A 21,683-nucleotide genomic window follows, 5' to 3' on the forward strand; every position below is an offset into this window, starting at 1 on the left:
CTATTCTGAACATCCAGTTGGTGGTAAAACGATGAAAGTGTCTGCTGTCTCGGTGTTGTCGGTAGTCTTGTTGTTGTCTGTGTTGTCGGTAGTCTCGGTCTTGTCGGTAGTCTCTGTGTTGTCGGTAGTCTCGGTCTTGTCGGTAGTCTCTGTGTTGTCGGTAGTCTCGGTGTTGTCGGTAGTCTCTGTGTTGTCATATAGTCTTGGTGTTGTCGGCTACAGTATGTACAGTAAGAGCCCCGCCTCCTGCGCCCTTCCTTCCCCTAGCCCCCATAATCTTCCTCTCCCCCCCTTCACCTTCCCCCCGACATATTCACTTGAAGGATTTGTTTTGTTTTATTTCATGTCAGAATAAACGGACGTCAGGTCTAAAGATCCAAAGGTCCACACAACGCAGAATTTCACCGGTTACATGAGTAGTCTCGGTGTTGTTGGTAGTCTTAGTGTTGTCTGTAGTTTTATAAGTGAGTAGCATTGATGACTTCAGCTTTAGCAGTCTCATCTTTAGCTGATTTCCCATGATCCTTTGCAGAAGCCCATGGCCACCTGAACCTAGAAGCAGATGAGACTCGCATCATTCAGGCTGCATTTACACAGAAATCAGCTGTTGGTTTAGCTAGCTTTACCTAGCCTAGTTAGCTAGCAAGATTGGTAACTAAGTGTAAGTGTAATGATTATAACGTTAGTTCACTAAACTTTGACTACAATTGCTATTTTTCTTAAGTGATAATGTGCGAGTTTCTTGTTTTTCATGTTTTTGGCAATGTCTTTGGTGATCAGCTCATTGTTTTGGTGTTTTGCACTGTCAGCACTGACCAACATACTGAAATACTAAAGACACTCAAAGACTGCAGCTTCTCAAATTTCTTAACTTCTCTAATTTCTTATTCCAACAAACCACTGTTGTTGCTTCCATAAACTATAAATCGAATCACTATTGTACGGTGTCAATGATTGAGAGCAGCAAAACATTTATCTGAAAAAGTTGTGGATTACTACTGTAACACTAATAACACTTTCCTATTTTAAAGAGTAAAAGGCAAACTGAAATGAGTGGAATGAAATCACTTATATTGACTCTTACAAATGATTTCATGTGATCCTGCAGACTGAGCTGCTGCTCACTCAGTAGTCTTCCAACATGGCGTCAACTGAGGTCACTACAGGATTTAGAACGCTTCTGCAAATAGTCTATTTTTCTGTTTCTATTGTAGTCTGTTTCTCTGTAGGCCTACTGCTGCTGTACCTGTACTACAGTTTAATGTGCAGTGTGGACTTACTGCTGTATGAGCGCCATCTGCTGGATGGTGTCAGGCAGCGGCTGTCTGAAGGTCTCAGGCAGGAAGACGAACAGCAGCACACACAGAACCGACAGAGAACCAATAACGATCCACGGCAGGTACTGATAGAACTCAGCTGGAGAAGAGAAGCTGGTTAGTGCGACTAGCAGTACTACTACTGCTACGAGTACTACTACTGCTACTACTACTACCACTACTGCTACTACTAGTGCTACTAGTGCTACTACTACCACTACTACTACCATTACTACTACCACTACTTCTACTACTACTCAGTGGCGAACCTTCAGGGCCTTCAAGGTATTCTCTGAAGGCCCTAGAATCCTACAATGATAAAATGGAAAAAGAAAAACATTCTGTCCAATAAATCTATCTACTACTATTACCGTTACTTCTACTTCTGCTACTACTACTACCGCTACTGCTACTACTACTACTGCTACTACAACTTCTACTGCTACTACCGTTACTACTACTACTGCTACTACCGTTACTACTACTACTACTACCACTACCATTACTACTACTACTACTACTACCGTTACTACTACTACTACCGTTACTACTACTACTACTACTACCGTTACTACTTCTACTACTACTACTACCATTACTACTACTACTACTACTACCGCTATAATGATCCCATGCAAAATAAACAGTTAAATGTCACATACATATGAGGAGGATTAAAAAGGAGTAAAATAAGAACAAATCTAATAGGAATAAGTGTTTTAAGTCAGTCTGGAGCAGAAAGAAAATGTTTAGTAATCCTGTTAGTCAGACTGAGGTTATTATATACATGAATATTATATATGATATAAAGCAGTCTTACCCAGCTGGACCATGTATGGAGAAACAGAGGAACCCAGTCTGGAGAACATGGCACAGGACGACATCGCTGTGTTCCTGATGATGGTGGGATACAGCTCACTGCTGTACACATACATCAGAGAGTAACTGACCAGCACGCCAAATTTACCCAGCAGCACCAGGGACAAGGTCAGACCTGGAAGAGGAAGAGGAGAGATGTGATGATGAAGGTGGAGGAAGACTGTCTGTCAGCTGACTTCCTGGAGGGAAAAGTTAAGATCCTTTCTTTCTAAAAGAAAGAAATGAAGAAAGTAAGTTAAGTAAAAAAGGCGGTTTTACATTTTGACAGAATAAAAGAACAAAAACAACCAAAAAAGAAAAGAAAGAAAGCTATAAAGATAGAATGAAAGGCAGATATAAAGAGAAAAAAAGCAAGAATGAGAAGAACAAACAGAAAGTTCTTCCTCACTGTCTGGGCAGATCTGGATGAGGAGGAGCGCCGCCGCTCCCAGCAGCGTGAAGACGGCGAAGGACGGGCGGCGAGGAAAAAAGCGCACCATCAACCAGCTGGAGCCGTACGCCGGGATCTCAATGATCGTCAGCAGGAAGTAGTTCAGGTAGGGGTTTCCAAAGAGACCGGACATGCTGAACGACAAGCCGAAGTAACTCATGTTCATGGAGAACCTGGGAACAGGAGGAGAACGCTCTGATCCATCATGGAGAACAGGACTCAGTCTGTAGAGTGAAGTGCTTTAAAAAGAACCGGCTTAATGCAGACCTGTTTCCAGCCCAGCCTGCTCCGGTCAGATAGATCCACTATGAACTGTTCTGCCTGCCAGTGCAAAGCCAGCAGCTGGAAACTTTGGTGTAATCTTTGATGCTAAGTTGAGGTTTGATGAGCAGATTTAGAGAGTTGTCAATCTGGGAACCCATCGTCTATCGGTCTGATCGATCAGACTCTGGGGGCGACGGACAATATTTGGGGGTTTCCGGTGTAGCCAGCGGACATCCGGGCCAAGACTTCCTCTTCCGTGCGCCGGTCATCGTTTACAGTCCGATTAGCAACTTGAGACGCGAGAGTCGAACGTTTCTCCACACAAAACACAAACATCGATCCTTTCTGTAGGTGTTTTAGGTCCGGACGACATTTCGGCTAATCTCTATAAACAGAAATCTGCATATGAGACGTCGTCTCTCAACTCCGACTCCATTCTCGCGTCTCAAGTTGCTAATCGGACTGTAAACAATGACCGGTGCACGGAAGAGGAAGTCTTGGCCCGGATGTTCGCTGGCTACACCGGAGACCCCCAAATATTGGCCGTCGCCCCCAGAGTCTGATCGATCAGACCGATCAGACCGATAGACGATGGGGTCAGAGGTTGGAGAGTTGTTAACGCTTGTTTCTTTTAACTGAAGAATGTTTCAGTTAAGAGTCCAAACTCTCTGGACTCAGAACAAAAACATCACATCTTTTTTACTTTGTCAACCTGTTAGTTTCAGAACAGATTTTTAGATTTTACTGATCACAGTTAGAACTGTGACCTTTTAACCCCATATGATCCAGCCTGTGGTCCTCAGACAGGTTCCTATGGGCTGTGGTATGTATGTACCGTATTTCCTCTAATATCGGCCCGGGCCTTTATTTACCTCAGCTGCAGAGGGTACCAGGCCTTTATTTCTAATTCCCTCTGTTTGATAAGTATATTTGCTCATATTTTAGTACAAAGCCGCCTTGTTTTCTGATCTGCTTCTGTTGGGGTTCGTTAGATAGCCGTTTTTTCGGGGTACACTGATGGATGAACGTTGTTGAACATTGTTGTATTTATATGTATTTATGCTACAACAAATCAAATTTGGTCAATCAATCCCCATCAAAACGAACGAAGTAAATACAGTATTATTATTATTTTACAGCAGTTACAGTATTAATTACATTAAAAAAAAACAGTTACATTTGAACAGATTTAAAATCAGATGTTTTTATTGGCTGTTAAAAAATTCTAGATTAAAAACAAGAAGTTCCTATTGGCTGTTCCAAAATGTAGATTAAAAACAAGAGTCTCCAAAGATGGAGACAAAATAAGAATAAGAACTCAATAAGAACTCCAGGAGTAAGATACAGTCATTTGGTTTAATGTTGTGCTGTCAATCATTTAGTCAGCCAGGCTCATGTTTCCTGACATGGGGATTCATTAAGTGCCACTTCAGTTACTGTGGTCTGGCACAGACCGGAGCTCCTGGCATCAAGACTGGGGGGAGAAGGTGAAGGACTGTCTGGGTCAGACCTGATCAGACCGGCAGGAAACAAAACATGTATCCCTCTGGTTAGAGAGAGCGTCCTGCGGGTTAAAGAGTCAGAGACACTAAACCTGTTTATTTAGCAGTTAGCTGATATCTGGCTGTTTGAGATAGACAGGAGTCTCCTCACCATAGAAGCATGTTGAACTGACAGTTTAGGCACTAAATCAACAATTCTCTTCTTTCCAGGGTTAAACATAAGTCAGATTCACTGATAGATTGACTGATAGCCCAGTGATTCAGTGCTGAAACAATGACGACCTGACTGGATCTTACAGTTTTTCTCAGTCGCTTTGGTACATTTCTCGAATCATCCTCGACATTTGCAAAACAGTAAGTGCATTTCTCAAAACAATTCGTACAAATAGCAAAACACCATGGATTACCTGCAAAAGCCCGTAACTTGATCAAAATCCTTAGTTCATCTCTCAAAAGTAAATATCTGTGTCAATGAACATGTCAGTGCATCAGAATGACAAGTCCTTGTGTCATTGTGTACGGATAAGACAGTCAAATTGCTTAGTCATGTTGTCAATATAACAGTGTACTCTGGAGGGATTTCTGATGTAAACTATGGCTAAAGTTTTGAAGACAATTATTGTAAATTGTAAGTTACACCTTAGTGTATGTGGGAGATTGATTGCAAGAGACTGGACAAGATTCACATTTACGCTTTTACTGTTTGTACTGTAATTTGTTGACAGACCATGTCACTGTGATACAGAAAGGAAAAGACAGCACTGCATAGCACAAAGAAAAAAAACAAAAGTAGAAATGTGAACATAGGACAATCTCCTTAGGGAAAACTGTACATGCAGTGCTGTAGGAATTACAGTGCAGTCTTCCTACACCTCCTGACGTTCCTGTCTGTTGGGCCACAAATTCTCATCCACATCACAACGAATATCTTCTCTTGCTATTTCAGAAAACCGGTTGATCATTGGTTGATCTAACGCTTCACACATTTCCCTTCGTTAGAGAAAGTCAAGATTCACCTGGGAGCAATTTACCAATTCAGGACAGATTTAGAAAAAAAGTCTAATGGAAATGTATAGAAATATGCTTGACATATTATGACAACTTGTTCAACCATTTTGCATGTAAAGACTTATGCGATGAACTAATGCCTAAATGTTGTGGGGGGTGAGACTATTCAACAGAGACCCATTATAATACATTTTGATCAACATGACATAAGCAATTGATAATGTAGGAAACAGCAGAGAATTGTACATAATCATTTGCATGGATGTACCAAAGCATTTGTAACTTGTTCAAAGAAATGAGAAACTGCTTTTTTGATGTGCACAAGTGACACAATGATGTGAAGATTGAACAAGTAGTTTTGAGAATTTCAATTCTGATCTGAGAAATGTACCAAAGCGACTGAGAAAAACTGTAAAGCCTCTACTAAAACAAAGACTAAAAGGGAATTTTTGGTTCAAAAGAGATTCCTAGATAGTAAGGCTGAAGCAAAGTTCTCTAATATTATGAAATCATTTGAGTCGTACAGCATTGACTGCTCTTTAAATGACATGGTTGAAAATGTCAACAATACCTTGTCATCTGCTTTAAATACTGTTGCTCCACTAAAGGTTAAAAAGAGGTCGACTGACAGAATCTCCTCATGGTTAAACAATAACAGCGTTAATGAGATTAAGAGAATCTGTCGAGCAGCTGAAAGAAAATGGAGGAAAACCAGGCTCACAGTTCACTGTAATATATACAAAGAAGCCATGACTGTCTGCTGAACCAAATGATGCTGCAGCTATAAACTCCATCACCACCTGTCTTTTGGCAATAAATAAATGGATGAGCAAAAATGTTTTAAAGTTAAACGAGGACAAAACTGAAATCCTACTAGTCGGCCCTAAAACAAAAAGGGAAATGCTGATTAATAATCTGGGAACACTGACTCCCTGGATTAAATCTGAGGTTACAAGACTTGGTGTTATCCTGGATTCAGATCTAAGCTTCAAGTCCCACATCAACAAGGTGAAGAAAACATCATTTTTCCACCTGAGAAACATAAAGTACTAAAGGCTAAAGTACAACCATTTATAAATCAAAAAGATGCTGAAAAACTGATTCATGTCTTTATTTCAAGCCGACTGGATTACTGTAACACACTTTTTACTGGTCTCCTGAAAAAACCACTGAGAGACTTCAGCTCATTCAAAACTCTGCAGCTCAGCTATGAACCAGAACCAAGAGCAGAGAGCACATCAGTCCAGCTTTAGCTGCTCTGCACTGGCTTCCTGTAACATTTAGAACTGATTGTAAGCTCCTCCTCCTCCTTATCCTCCTCCTCCTCCTTATATACAAAGCCCTTAATGGGCTGGACCGAGCTACATCTCTAACTCCCTTGTTCACTGCTTGTCTTCAGAAACACTGTGATCATCAGCTGCTGGTTTATTGGAGGTTCAGCAGCAGCCCAGAGAGAATCGGGGCTTCAGTCTTTATCTTTCTGCCCCAAAGCTCTGGAACTCTCTGCCTGTAGAGATCAGGGAAGCAGCTCACTGAATATTTTTAAAAGAAAGATAAAAACTTCTCTCTTCACTTCAGCCTTTAACTCGCTCTGACTTTCCTGATTCAGGCCTGAAACTCTTTTTTTTTTTTTTTTTCAGTAACTGCAGGGAGAGTGTGTATTTTCGGAGCAATGGCCGTTTGTTTTGGGGATAACGGGCTGTCGGACAAATGGGCTTTCGGTCCAATGGGACATTTTTCGGACTATTAGGGTTTCGGAATAACGGGCCGTGGGAACAACGGCACGGCCCCGATGTCCGGGCGCCGCTGACGGAACACAAACAGGCGGAGGATTGGTTTTCCCCTGAAAGACCAGGTTTAGCTTTTAGTGTTTTTCTGTCCGTGTGCAGCATGTTTTGTGTTTAAACACAAGCTGCTGACATCAGGATGGTGTCGGGTAACCCGAACACTGCCGGGTGTCTTTTTATACTTTATTTTAGTGGTTAACTCCGCCTGCACCGCCGACGTCAAACCTGGCGGCCCAGAGTCAGAAACAGGCGCTGCCCTTCTTAAAGGTTTCAGACAGACCTTCAGTTCAGCTCCGCTGGACCAGGAGGAGGTGGATCTCTCTGTTTAATGTCCATCACACCGGACTAAAAGAATTGTTGAAAGATCCTGACAACATGAATTAAATCCCTGTCATTTATCATGGTTGTTTCTCATTGGCTAGAGCGTTACAGTATGACATCATGGGACAAAACGTTTCTAGAGTCGGACAGAGAGAGCGCAGTACTTTTCAGCTGTGAAACAACTGGATATAATGTGACCTTTATTTTGTTATTTTAGTTACTTTTCGCGTTATTTGATTTACTCCTCGTCATAAACTGAAAAGGCCTATTTCAGTTTTTTCTTAAAGGTCACATCATGTGCAGCAGGACTCCTCCTCTTCCTCTGTGGTGATAAAGGAGTTGGATGGTCTATCTAAACATGGTGAAAGTATCAAAACTAAATCCACACAATCCATATTAGTGCAGCGAGCCTCTAAACGAGCCGTTTGGACTTCCGTAACTTTGTGATGTCACAAAGGTTCGCTCATTATCATTTCTGTAAGAAATAACAGACTAACAAAGTGTTTTTTTCAAAGCGGTCGAGCGGTTGTCATTGTTTATTACCGGAGAGTTTTCCCTACCTGTAGCCGCCGGGCCGCGGCGTCTCACGTTTCACTCTGGAAACGGTTAGCCAATTGGAACGGAGGGGTCGTTAATATTAATGAGCCTTAAAGACACGGAGACAGAAACGGCCTGTTCTTGGTAAGGCTCAGAGAGATGCTGGAAAATGAACGTGGAGAAATGGATTGAGAGTGTTTTTGGTTCATGACACCACACACACACACACACACACACACACACACACACACACACACCACACACACACACACCACACACACACACACACACACACACACACACACACAGCTTTGAATGGACAGAAAGACACTAAATAAAACTCTGGACAGAAGATGGAGCTTTAAACTTTGTGGAAGGCTCTTTTTTCATTACATCACAACCTCACGTGCTACTCCATTCCTCATCATCATCATCATCCTCATCATCAGGTCTGAGCAGCAGGACTTTCTCACCAGATCAGCCACAGGATGAGTGTGAGGTGTCGGATGCTTCCTGTCCGCAGCAGGTCCAGGAAGCTGAGAGACTCCGGCGCCTTCGGGCCGGCCGCCGCCTCCACCTGGGGGACGGACACTACGTTACCCACAGTCCTTCACTCAGCGTGTGTGTGTGTGTGTGGGGGGGGGGGGGGGCAGGGGCGGGGTCTTACGTCGGCCCGGAGGAAGATGGTCTGCGGAGCCTCCACGCCGTTCTCCGCCGCCGCCGACCTCAGCAGAAGCTCCGCCTCCTCCAGACGACCACGAGACACCAGCCAGCGAGGAGACTCAGGGATCAGCCTGAGAGACAGACAGGTGGAGAGACAGACAGACAGGTGGAGACACAGACAGGAGGGTGGAGACACAGACAGGAGGGTGGAGAGGCAGACAGGCAGGTAGAGAGAGAGACAGGAGAGCAGAGAGAGAGACAAGTGGAGAGACAGGTAGGTGGAGAGAGGCAGATGGAGAGAGAGACAGGTGGAGAGACAGGTAGGTGGAGAGAGGCAGATGGAGAGAGAGACAGGTGGAGAGACAGGTAGGTGGAGAGAGGCAGATGGAGAGAGAGACAGGTGGAGAGAGAAACAGGCAATTAAGTAGAGATTCTCTTACTTTTTTCCTTTTTTATTTTTTATGTATTGTTTTTCTTTCTTTATATTATTATTAATATTTTCATTTGTTCACAGTACGTGTTTCACTCATTTCATTTTCCTGTTTCACTACATTCTGCAAATAGACAGACAGGCAGACAGACAGGCAGACAGACAGGCAGACAGAGACAGACAGACAGACAGGCAGACAGACAGACAGACAGACAGACAGACAGGCAGACAGACAGGCAGACAGAGACAGACAGACAGACAGACAGACAGACAGACAGACAGACAGGCAGACAGAGACAGACAGACAGACAGACAGGCAGACAGACAGACAGGCAGACAGACAGACAGACAGACAGGCAGACAGACAGGCAGACAGACAGACAGACAGACAGACAGACAGGCAGACAGACAGACAGACAGGTGATGCTGTAGAGATCATTTCATGTTTCCCAGACCTGCATGACATCATCATGTCTGTCAGATATTTTATTTTTACTTTCTTCATGTTCTGCACATACTGAAGATTTGTCCATCATGTCTTTGTCTCAGTCAGAGGTTTGACTCGCGGCCCGGGTCCATTCCTCGGCCCGGGCCGGTCTGGTGGTCAGATATAATTTTTTTATTTTTATTTTTTTCAATAATTGGGGTGGGGAGTAAGCTATTTGGTGTGATAATCAGAATGTTATGTGTAGGCCTGATATATGTTTATATATAGGAATGCACAAAGGCTGCTGGGGTTTGTTGAACCAACTGAAACTAGTTTCTCTTCTGTGTCTGTTCAGTCAGATCCAGCAGGTCACTCTGAACACATTTCTGTCATTCAGGTTTCTCTGTAATCCGCAAAGTCTGATCGTTAATTCCTTGTGTCAGTTATGTTTTTATCAGCAGTGAATCAAAGGTTAAGATCTGAAATGTAAGTGTTGGTTTTCTCTGAGTCCTTTGCTAGAGGAAGCAGCTGTTCAGTCAGATCCAGCAGGTCTCTGAACACATTTCTGTCATTCAAACAACTCAGAGTTAGTTTACTTACAAACAGCCAACTTACTAAGAACATTTTGGTTTTAAACCGGGCTCTGGCCCATAATGCAGCCGATGGGACGGCCCGGCTCAGACAGAACGTGCACGGCTCGGTCGGGTCGGGCTTGTGTTTTTTGGGCCTGATCTAAGGTCTGGTCTCAGTATGTTCTGCTGCTGTTATTTTGCACCTCCTGCATACATGCTGTAGTTCATATATTTTAATATATTTCACCTCATATTATCTTGAATTCCCTCCGTTTGCTGTATTCTTAGTTCTACTCTATTTTTCTTTGCTGTGTCCTGTTACTGTTTGCTGCTGCAGTGATTCAGTTTCTCCTGGTGGATCAATACAGTTTCATGTTATCTAATATTATCTAATATTATCTAATATTATCTAATATTATGTAATCCTCCCGGTGTCACGAGGTCCTCTTACCACCAGAGGGGGATGCAGGCCAGGCCGGGCAGCGCCTGCACCAGCGCCAGGTGTCTCCAGTTCCGGATCAGGTAGGCCACGGCGGCCAGCAGGGCCATGCTCAGCACGTAGACCGCCGGCAGGACCAGGTTGGTGTAGAGAAGTCGGGTCGGACCGGTCATGACCTCCGCACCTGCAGAGGAAACGCCGTCCAGCTGTTACAGGAGCAGGAAGCGATCTGTGACCTCTGTGTGGCGCCCCCTGCAGGCCGGCAGCAGCCACCTACTTTGTTATCTTACATTTTCATTTTCACCTTGACCACCAATGACCTTTATGTTGTTTTTGCATCCTTTGTTCTGCCCATATGTCTCGTTGTAGTCTTATTTCTGTTAGTTCAGGGAAAGGGCAGTTACTTTTTTCCAGTGGTGGAAAGTAACTAATGCCGCTTTTCCACTGCATAGTACCGGCTCAACTCGACTCGACTCTACTCGCTTTTGGTAGTACCACTTTGGTTTTCCACTGCAGATAGTACCCCCTCAATGTGCCCCCCCCCCAAACTGGTCGTCATAGCGACGCCGCGACGCCGCATGACACGCGACACACAGCTACTATGGAGGATATGGAAGCGATGGTGTTCTGGATTCTCTGTATGTGGCTGTTAGTCACAGCAAGGAGACAGATTTTATTTCAGAAGAGGCTGAAGGCAGCGAGACAGCAGAAGCTCTCTGGCTGCTCAAGGCCACGCAAGAGGGTAAGCTAACCGCTAGCCTGGAAGCTAACGTTAGCATATACGTCCCGTGACGCGATGATGATTCTCTGACCAATCAGTGGTCTGCAGTGTTTTCACGTCTCCTTTTGGTGCCTCAGCTCGCTTGGAACCTCGACGGAGGTGCTACGAAAAAAAGTACCAGGTACTACGTAATATAGTACCTGGTACCTGGTACTTGACCAGTGGAAAACCAAAAAAGGCGAGTCGAGTCGAGTCGAGCCGGTACCATGCAGTGGAAAAGCGCCATAAGTACATTTACTCAAGTACTGTACTTAAGTACAATTTTGAGATACTACTGTACGACTGTAAACAATGACCGGCTCAGGAAGAGGAAGTCTTGGCCCGGATGTCCGCCGGCTACACCGGAAACCCCAAAATATTGTCCGTCGCCCCCAGAGTCTGATCGTGGTCAGACCGATAGATGACGGGGTCAGAGATTGGTTTGGACCTAAACAGAGTTAGGGTTAGAACGTGAGTTTAAAGCCTGAAATCTCAGCAGCTGGTCAAGTAATCAATCAGTCACTGGTATTGATCAACAACACTATCACCCACAGATATACTCAGATAGGAAAAACCTGAATCATTACACCCTTAATGTCTGATTCATGTAGTACACATTACACATTCCACTCAATTCTCTGACTCTCTGCCACTGAGGTCAACAGTTGAACCAGCTTCAGTTCCTAGATCACAAAAATTACAAGCAACAATAGTAAGGAGGTAAAAGGTCAGAGGTCACAGCACACTGACAATAGATAGAACAAATATTCCTGTGATCCCAGAATGATCCTGACGATGGAGAAGACAAGGGAAAGACAGGAGAGATCAGGCGGTATATTAGAGAAGAGGATCCAGCTCGCCTACCCAGCACGAACAGCGTCACGTAGCTGGCGATCTGACCCAGTCCCAGCAGGAGGAAGAGCACGGCGAACACCGGCCATGAGGGAGCGAAGGCCAGCAGGACGCTGAAGACGCTGATGGAGGCGATGGTCCCGAACAGAACCGGCTTCCGGCCGAACCTGCACCGCAAACACAACCGTGAAAAAACAACCACCGGGGCCAGTTGCATAAAGATAGACCTGGTCTTAGACTTAAATGTGACTTTAAGTCAAACTTGCTATAGACATTTATATTTACCTGTTCCTACTACTTCTTGGTTGTTGTAGATCTCTAATGATTTGTTTCTGTCTCTAAAGACTCTCTCTCTTCTTCAGACTCTTCCCAAAACCAAAGATTTGTCATCTTGTCTGAAACAGCTTCAGTATTTAAACTTCCCGCTCTGACAGTTAGGCCGACTCGTTGCCATAACAACAAAGTTCTTAACTCAAGATTAGCCGGGGGAAGGTGGCTAACTCTCCTACCTCAAAATAAGTCAGTCGTAATATTTAAGTAACAGACGGTCTTAATTAGACTAGTCCAACCTGAGAATCTAAGACCAGTCTAAGGCTTAGACTAGTCTTAAACTAGCTTTATGCAGCTGGCTCCTGATCTCACACACATACATGAAATGAACAAGACCGTCTGGGTGGAGCGTACCGGTCGGACATCTGACCGGAGATGAAGCATCCGATCAGTCCGCCAAGGAAGTACAGGGCCGAGGTCAGAGGCTGCTTCCACTCGTCAGCACACACCAGGTCGAACTGCAAGACAAGTACACACTGGAATACTACAGCCGAGACAGAAGTACACACTGGAATACTACAGCCGAGACAGAAGTACACACTGGCATACTACAGCCGAGACAGAAGTACACACTGGAATACTACAGCCGAGACAGAAGTACACACTGGAATAATACAGCAGTAATAATACAGCTCTCTTTATTGTACAATAAGAACAATAAAGAGAGATATTTGAAGAGTGTTGCAGTCTGTTTTGGGGAGTTGCTCTCCTCACTGAGTGAGAATTGTATTCATGTTAGTGAGACTCTCTGACAAGAACTCCTGTCCCAAGACAAATGTTTTGTTGTGCCATAACAATACTAGAAATTATGATTTATTTATGTACCAGTAAGCAGTATGAACAGCAGCCTGGTTACTGTGGAAACAGCGACTGTTATAATCCTGAGGCTGAGCCTCCGGTCAGATCCAGATCTAACGCAGGTCAATGATTGGTGGACAGAGCAGAGAAAGGTCGAGACCTCCGAGAGTTTTATGGAGGATCTGCTTTGTCTGACCTACTGCAGTCTAATCAGTAACACGCTAGGACAGCCTAGTGTGTGTGTGTGTGTGTGTGTGTGTGTGTGTTTGTGTGTGTGTGTGTGTGTGTATTTGGGGGGGGGGGTACCTGAGGGACTACAATCATTACATTACATCAGTAATAGTAGAATTAATAGTATTTGTAGTACAGTACATCAGTGTCTTCAGTGGACAGGTGAAGTATCATCTACACAGTGAGTTTCCTCAGTTGCTTTTAGACCATTGGCAATGAGTCGAGTCAGAGCTCGATTTAGTTGCTCCGCCCTCGCAACTTCTGAAGCTGTCCACTGACAGCCTGTCTGTGGTGTCCGTCTGTACTGTACAGGCTGTCTGTGGTGTCCGTCTGTACTGTACAGTCTGTCTGTGGTGTCCGTCTGTACTGTACAGTCTGTCTGTGGTGTCCGTCTGTACTGTACAGGCTGTCTGTGGTGTCCGTCTGTACAGTCTGGCTGTTATGTAGCACTGTCTATATGAATGGTTCTATTGCTTTTTACTATAGCACATACTGTATGATGAATGGATGTGCCTGTGTATGTGGCACTGTTTGTTTACATGACTAATACAGTGATTAATTTGTCTGATATAACACATTTTAGTAGTAGCAGTAGTAGCCTAGAAGCAGTACCAGTAGTAGTAGCAGTAGTAGTACCAGCAGCAGTACCAGTAGTAGTTGTACTAACAGTACCTCAGTGGTTACAGTAGATTGGTAATGCTCTGTGTTGTAGATCCATCCGTCCTTACAGTCCTCCAGCTCCAGACCAGAGACGAGGACGGAGTTTGTGTTCTGGACCAGGTTCTCAGTGGGTCTGGATAACAGGACAGACAGGTTCTGGATCTGGTCCAGTTGGTACCGGCTGCAGCTGCTTGTCTCCAGCCGCCCGTTCACCTCCTGACCAAACAACAAGAGCATCTGATTGGTCAATCTCAGAGATAACACAGACCTCACCAACTTCTTCATCCATCCATCCATTCATCCATTCATTCATATAAGATTATGACATTCTTGCCAGTATCTATATGTATGACAAAACTGTGTTGGATGTGATGCTCTCCATGGTCTAAAGCCTTAAGGGGACAAGGCATCAGACTGACTGTTCAGTCACATGGTCTGCTGTCCTGTAGAGGTCCAAGCTGGATTTTGAGGTTCTGGGTGATGCCAGTACCATAGAGGTCTAAACTGAGAGATCTCAGTGCAGAAAACCTTTACTTATTGGAGCTTGTAATTTAGAGATTTTTATTCGAACAGATTTCTGAGACCACAAAAACTTTGATATGAGCTGATCAACCACGTTCCACAGTAATAGATTGGAAAAATGCCTCGTGGTTCTGTGCCTCCGCCAATAAACTTTGTTTTATCATTGCAAGGACAGTCTTTATTTATTGAACATATATAATTAATGTGATTATAAGATAATTTTCTCAGCTACAGTGGTAAGCAAAACATTATGATGTCACAGTGAAGTTGACCTTTGAAATTTTGGATATAAAATGTCATCACTTCATCATTTTATCCTATTAGACATTTGTGTGAAATTTTGTCATAATTAGTGTATGAATTCTTGAGTTATGGCCAAAAACGTCTTTTGTGAGGTCACAGTGACCTTGACCTTTGACCTTTGACCACCAAATTCGAATCAGTTCATCCATGAGTCCAAGTGGACGTTTGTGGCAAATTTGAAGAAATTCCCTCAAGGCGTTCCTGAGATATCGAGTTCATGAGAATGAGACGGACGGATGGACGACCTGAATTCTATATTTGAGTGAAAGGAGGAGGAGTCTGTTTCTTTAGTGTTTGTCACGCAGCAGATGATACAGCAGATGAACCTTTTGTGGATTTATCTGGAAGTCGGTCTAACAGCAGGCTGGATTCTCCACCAGGAACACACTGGCCATATATCTGAGGTCTCTATGGACTTAAGGATCGTTGTTCTGACCATGAGTAAAAGGTTTTCTATTGATCGACCCGTTCCATACATGTTTCACAGTGAATATTCAGTTCATACGCACCCATCCACCCTGTCATTTGTCACGCTCCTCCTCTGTTGAGGCTTTTGTAAGAAAGCAGCATCACATTCATGACTTCTAAGGAAGTGAAGAATCCTCTTGCACTTTACAAGATTACTTCTACTCATATTCAGTTTATTTACCATACTGCAGGAGAAGCCCGTCTGAAGACTAGCTGTTGTTCATCAAAAGTCCCTTAACTGAACCTTTAAAGGACCAGGCTGCTGTTTTTTAATGCATTTCTCACCGTCAACAAATCCTATGAAAATAACAAAATCAGCAATGAATTTGTTTTGCTAACAAGTCTCGTCCCAGCAGCCATTTTTTTCCTCAAACAACTTAATAAGCAGGCTGTAAACACGTTTTCCATCTCAGGAAAGTAGTTCCATAGCACAGAAAATAGTCCCCGGCGTAATGAAGAATTTGTTCCCAAATTGTTGAATTTGATTTGGTAAAAACTACAACAGCCTGACTTTTCATGGTAACAGTTAGAGATTTTTAAAATGTAAACTATGTCTTTGTGAGCTGAATTTAAAGGTTTTTATCTTATAATTGGAGCCAATGACTTCAGGGTTAACGGCTAAAAACGGAACGTGGGAAGTATTAAGTAACACATTGTTGATTTCGTTATTTTCATAGGATTTGTTGACGGTAAGAAATGTATTAAAAAACACCGGCCTTATCCTTTAAGCAGTTACACTGAGTAATACTCCAGATCCCCAGACTCATGAATGACATCATTTTGTGCGGTCGGTCACTATTGGTTACAGTAATCAGTTTCCCTTCAGGCTGTTTCATCCCAGCACTAAACTCTTAAACTCTCCTAAACATCTGGTGGCTTCATCATAAAGTCTGTGGAGGCAGAAAAGGAAAGGCAGAGAGAAAAAAAAACAACAGAAAGAAAGACTTGAAAAAAAGATGGATAAATTGTCTTCCATCCTCCTCATCCCTCATTTCAAACCGGACACCTGCTTCATGTTCCTTCACCTCTCTGCAGTAAAACACCTGACAGGTTCACAGCTAGAACCGGACCGGAACGGTTCTGATAGTCTGGATCCGGACCGGTTCTGACCTGACGGTGCGGATCCGGTCCGGGCCGGTTCTGACCTGAACGGGGATGACGATGTGGATCGAGTCCTGGCTCAGGTTGCCGTATCCCGGGACCAGGCAGCGGTGGGCGGGGCTTGCCATCATGAAGATGACGGACAGGACGTTGTAGCCGGCGGGAAAGGAGCTGAGGCAGAGCAGGAAGAAGACCCGGCACTGAAACCGCCCCCACTGGCCCAGGAAGGAGGTGGACTCCTCATAGTCCCTCATTCTACTGGCTTCTACTCTGCTGGGTTTCTACTGATATCTACTGGTGCTCTTCCCTACTCTGTCCTGTCCTGTCCTGTCCTGTCCTGTCCTGTCCTGTTCTGTTCTATTCTGTTCTCTTCTGTTCCTTTGTTCCTTTGTTCCTTAACATCTACAGTAAATCCTATAGTTTTCTATAATTAGTACTTCAACTACTTCAGCTAGCAGTAGTACTGATGCAGTCAGCAGTACTGCAGTACTGGTTTCTCTCCAGTTCTCCTGCCTGCTGTTCTGGGACGGCCGGTCTGTCCCGCGCAGGAGCATTTATCTCCTCTTCCTCCTCCTCCTCATCATAACTCCTCCTCGTCATTATCATAACTACTCCTCCTCATTATCATAACTACTCCTCCATGGCAGTAAATTATCAAACTGGTTATAAGGGATGACGGGTCAGGCCATCCTGAGGTGCAGACCATGTCCTGGGTTCAAATCCAGATCAGGATCCCTCTCTCTCTCTCAATTCCATTCCATTCAATTCAATTCAGTTCAATCCAGTGCAGTTAAATTCATGAAAGCCTGTTGAAACTCACAGGTTGATACACTCTGCACACACACACACACACACACACACACACACACACACACACACACACACACACACACACACACACACACACACACACACTGGCCTCTGATCTGACTGTGAGGCCTGTAGTGATGCAGCTGCTGGTTAATTTACTTCATATTACAGTTTTTCTCAGTCACTTTGGTACATTTCTCAGATCAGAATTGAAATTCTCAAAAGTACTTGTTCAACCTCCACATCATCTAGTCACTTGTGCACATCATAAAAGCAATTTCTCATTCTTTTGAACAAATTGCAAATGCTTTCGCACATTCATGCAAATGATTATGTACAATTGTCTGCTGTTTCCTACATTATCAATTGCTTATGTCATGTTGATCAAAATGTATTATACTGGTTCTCTGTTGAATAGTCTTACTCCCCAAAACATCTAGGCATTAGTTCATTGCATAAGTCATTACATGCAAAATGGTTGAACCAGTTGTCATAATCTGTCAAGCATATTTTCTATACATTTCTATTAGACTTTTTTTTTATAAATGTGTCCTGAATTGATGAATTGATCTCAGGTGAATCTTGACTTGATTCTCACTAATGAAGGGGAATGTGTGAAGCGTTAGATCGACCAATGATCAACCAGTTCTCTAAAATAGCTCAGAGGTGCATCTCATGAACCTTCAGTTGGTGAGTATATATAGACAGAGCACAACACAGTGTTACAAGACAGGAACGTTAGGTATAGACAGACTGCACTGTAATTCCCCATACAGTGCTGCATGTACAGTTCTGCCTAAGGGTGTTTCCTATGTTTACATTTCTAATTTTGTATTTTTTTCCTTTGTGCTATGCAGTGCTGTAAAACAGTTGTGTCTTTTTCTTTTATGTATCGCAATGACATGGTCTGTCAACAAATTACAGTACGTGAATCCCGTCCAATCTCTTGCAATCAATCTCCCACATACAGTAATGTGTCACTTTGTACTGTTGAAATTGATATCTGCCATACAGAAAAAGTGCGGCCCTTGTACATTTTCAATCATTGTCATGAAAACCTTAGCCATAGTTTACATCAGAAAATACTTACAGAGTACACTGTTATACTGACAACATGACTAAGCATTTTGACTATCTTGTTTGTAAACAATGACACAAGGACTTGTCATTCTGATGGCACTGACTTGTTCATTGACATAAATATTTACTTTTGAGAGATAGACTAAGGATTTTGAGCAAGTTACAGGCTTTTGCAGGTAATCCATTGTGTGGAGCTGTTTGTACGAATTGTTTTGAGAAATGCACTTACTGTTTTGCAAATGTTAAGGATGATTCGAGAAATGTACCAAAGCGACTGAGAAAAACTGTAACGTATTCATATTTCTGAATATGTGTGTTGGACTGACCTGTGACCTCTGACCTGTGTGTTAATGCCTCACAGTCAGTCAGAGTGAAACACTGAGCAGTGAGTTACTGTTTGGACTGAGCAGGTTACTGATTCCTCAGCAGCCTTGTGTTAATCTGACTGTGTTGACATGAACACTAACAAAGCTCAGCCTCACTTTCACACCAGGAGCCGCAGCAGATCTGGAGCCTCAGGCTGCAGAAACATGTTTCACCTTTCAGATGCATCAGCAGTTTATTAAACAGCTTCAACAGACTCTGGGTCAGTTTTCTGTAAACAGTCCGTTTTAATTGGTGTAGATCGATTTACTAATGACATGAATAATGTGCTAAGTTAATGGTTTAGGTCTTGAGAGAGGAGAGAGACGGGAGAGAGGGGAGAGACAGGAGAGAGGGGAGAGACAGGAAAGAGGGGAGAGACAGGAGAGAGGGGAGAGACAGGAGAGACAGGAGAGACAGGAAAGAGGGGAGAGACAGGAGAGAGGGAGACAGGAGAGAGGGGAGAGACAGGAAAGAGGGGAGAGACAGGAGAGACAGGAGAGACAGGAGAGAGGGGAGAGACAGGAAAGAGGGGAGAGACAGGAGAGACAGGAGAGAGGAGAGAGACAGGAAAGAGGGGAGAAACAGGAGAGAGGGGAGAGACAGGAGAGAGGGAGACAGGAGAGACAGGAGAGAGGAGAGAGACAGGAAAGAGGGGAGAGACAGGAGAGAGGGGAGAGACAGGAGAGAGGGGAGAGACAGGAAAGAGGGGAGAGACAGGAGAGAGGGAGACAGGAGAGACAGGAGAGAGGGGAGACACAGGAGAGACAGGAGAGAGGAGAGAGACAGGAAAGAGGGGAGAGACAGGAGAGAGGGGAGAGACAGGAGAGAGGGAGACAGGAGAGAGGGGAGAGACAGGAAAGAGGGGAGAGACGGGAGAGAGGAGAGACAGGAAAGAGGGGAGAGACAGGACAGACAGGATAGACAGGAAAGAGGGGAGAGACAGGAAAGAGGGGAGAGACAGGAGAGACAGGAGAGACAGGAGAGACAGGAGAGAGGGGAGAGACAGGAGAGACGGGAGAGAGGGGAGAGACAGGAGAGATGGGAGAGACAGGAGAGACAGGAGAGAGGGGAGAGACGGGAGAGACAGGAGAGACAGGAGAGACAGGAGAGAGGAGAGACAGGAGAGAGGGGAGAGACAGGAGAGACAGGAGAGACAGGAGAGAGGGGAGAGACGGGAGAGACAGGAGAGACAGGAGAGACAGGAGAGAGGGGAGAGACAGGAGAGACAGGAGAGACAGGAGAGACGGGAGAGAGGAGAGACAGGAGACAGGAGAGAGACAGGAGAGACAGGAGAGAGTGGAGAGACAGGAGAGAGGGGAGAGACAGGAAAGAGGGGAGAGACGGGAGAGAGGAGAGACAGGAAAGAGGGGAGAGACAGGAAAGAGGGGAGAGACAGGACAGACAGGATAGACAGGAAAGAGGGGAGAGACAGGAAAGAGGGGAGAGACAGGAGAGAGGGGAGAGACGGGAGAGACAGGAGACAGGAGAGAGAGGAGACACAGGAGAGACAGGAGAGAGGGGAGAGACGGGAGAGACAGGAGAGACAGGAGAGAGGGGAGAGACGGGAGAGACAGGAGAGAGAGGAGAGACAGGAGAGACAGGAGAGAGGGGAGAGACGGGAGAGACAGGAGAGACAGGAGAGAGGGGAGAGACAGGAAAGAGGGGAGAGACAGGAGAGAGGGGAGAGACGGGAGAGACAGGAGAGACAGGAGAGACAGGAGAGAGGGGAGAGACGGGAGAGACAGGAGAGACAGGAGAGAGGGGAGAGACGGGAGAGACAGGAGACAGGAGAGAGAGGAGAGACAGGAGAGACAGGAGAGAGGGGAGAGACAGGAGAGACAGGAGAGAGGGGAGAGACAGGAGAGACAGGAGACAGGAGAGAGAGGAGAGACAGGAGAGACAGGAGAGAGGGGAGAGACGGGAGAGACAGGAGAGACAGGAGAGACAGGAGAGACGGGAGAGACAGGAGACAGGAGAGACAGGAGAGTAGGAGAGAGTAGTGTAATATTTGTAATTTTTGGGCATTCATGCTTTTCATACATTTTAGAGATTTGTCTTTTTTAAAGGCTGTTAAACAGGATTGTGTTTTGCAATATTTACATTTGTGTATAAAATATTTTGCCAAAATAATTAAATTCTTAATTAAAAATTCTGTATTTCTATCTTCTATAAACATTCCAAATTTGACATTTTCTAGTAGAAATGGTGGTAGAACCTCAATGCCAGATTTAATCCATAAATAATAAAAAAAAAATATTGTTGTTATTATTGTTATTATTATTGAATAATATTACAGTGAAAAAAATGAACTGTTGTCTCTAGAATTATAATAATAATAATAATAATAATTATTATTATTATATTTATTATTATATAATTATAATACCCCACATCACTCTGTTGCGTTCAGGATCCTGAGAGTCTCTGCTCTTAATACACAGTCAGACTAAATATCATTCAGTGTTAATAACTGTGTTCAGATCATGTAAACCAGCTGCTGCCTGTCAGGAGCCTCTTCTGTATTCAGAGTGAGAAACACGACAAACATTTATTATATCTGGTAAATATATATCTGATATAATAAATCATCAGAAAGCAAAGGGAGCTTCTTCAGTCTTTAACTGAGTGAAATGTTCAGTCTGCTGATCCGGGTCAGACAGCTGCAGCTTCTCCGGATCATCACTGATATTAAATCCAGTGAATCTCATGAATAATAATAAACTGCAGTGTTGAGCTCAGCCAGCAGGAGGCGACACGACGCCTGTCGCTCCGGTCAAGCGTCAGGGCTTTTATTGTGAAATCCGGAACCGACCCCTGACCCGGAAGT

The 21,683-nt window shown here is 44.2% G+C and overlaps 1 protein-coding gene across 1 annotated transcript; it reads right to left on the reverse strand.

Moving 5' to 3' along the window:
• Positions 1 to 16,854, reverse strand: LOC139665397 (organic cation/carnitine transporter 2-like). The gene is made up of 11 exons (XM_071544403.1): positions 16,645 to 16,854; positions 14,219 to 14,422; positions 12,872 to 12,975; positions 12,200 to 12,354; positions 10,588 to 10,759; positions 8,712 to 8,838; positions 8,518 to 8,621; positions 2,597 to 2,798; positions 2,137 to 2,332; positions 1,281 to 1,416; positions 1 to 202 (listed from the first exon to the last, which is right to left on the reverse strand). The coding sequence occupies exons 1-11, from the start codon at positions 16,852 to 16,854 to the stop codon at positions 1 to 3; spliced, it is 1,812 nt and encodes a 603-aa protein (XP_071400504.1).
• Between the last annotated feature and the right edge of the window lie 4,829 nt (positions 16,855 to 21,683).

The sequence above is a fragment of the Centroberyx affinis genome, unplaced genomic scaffold (assembly GCF_046629955.1).
Source record: "Centroberyx affinis isolate AG114_WGS23_722 - 3 ecotype Tasmania unplaced genomic scaffold, CSIRO-AGI_Caff_v1 ptg004558l_1, whole genome shotgun sequence".
Classification (NCBI taxonomy): Eukaryota; Metazoa; Chordata; class Actinopteri; order Beryciformes; family Berycidae; genus Centroberyx; species Centroberyx affinis.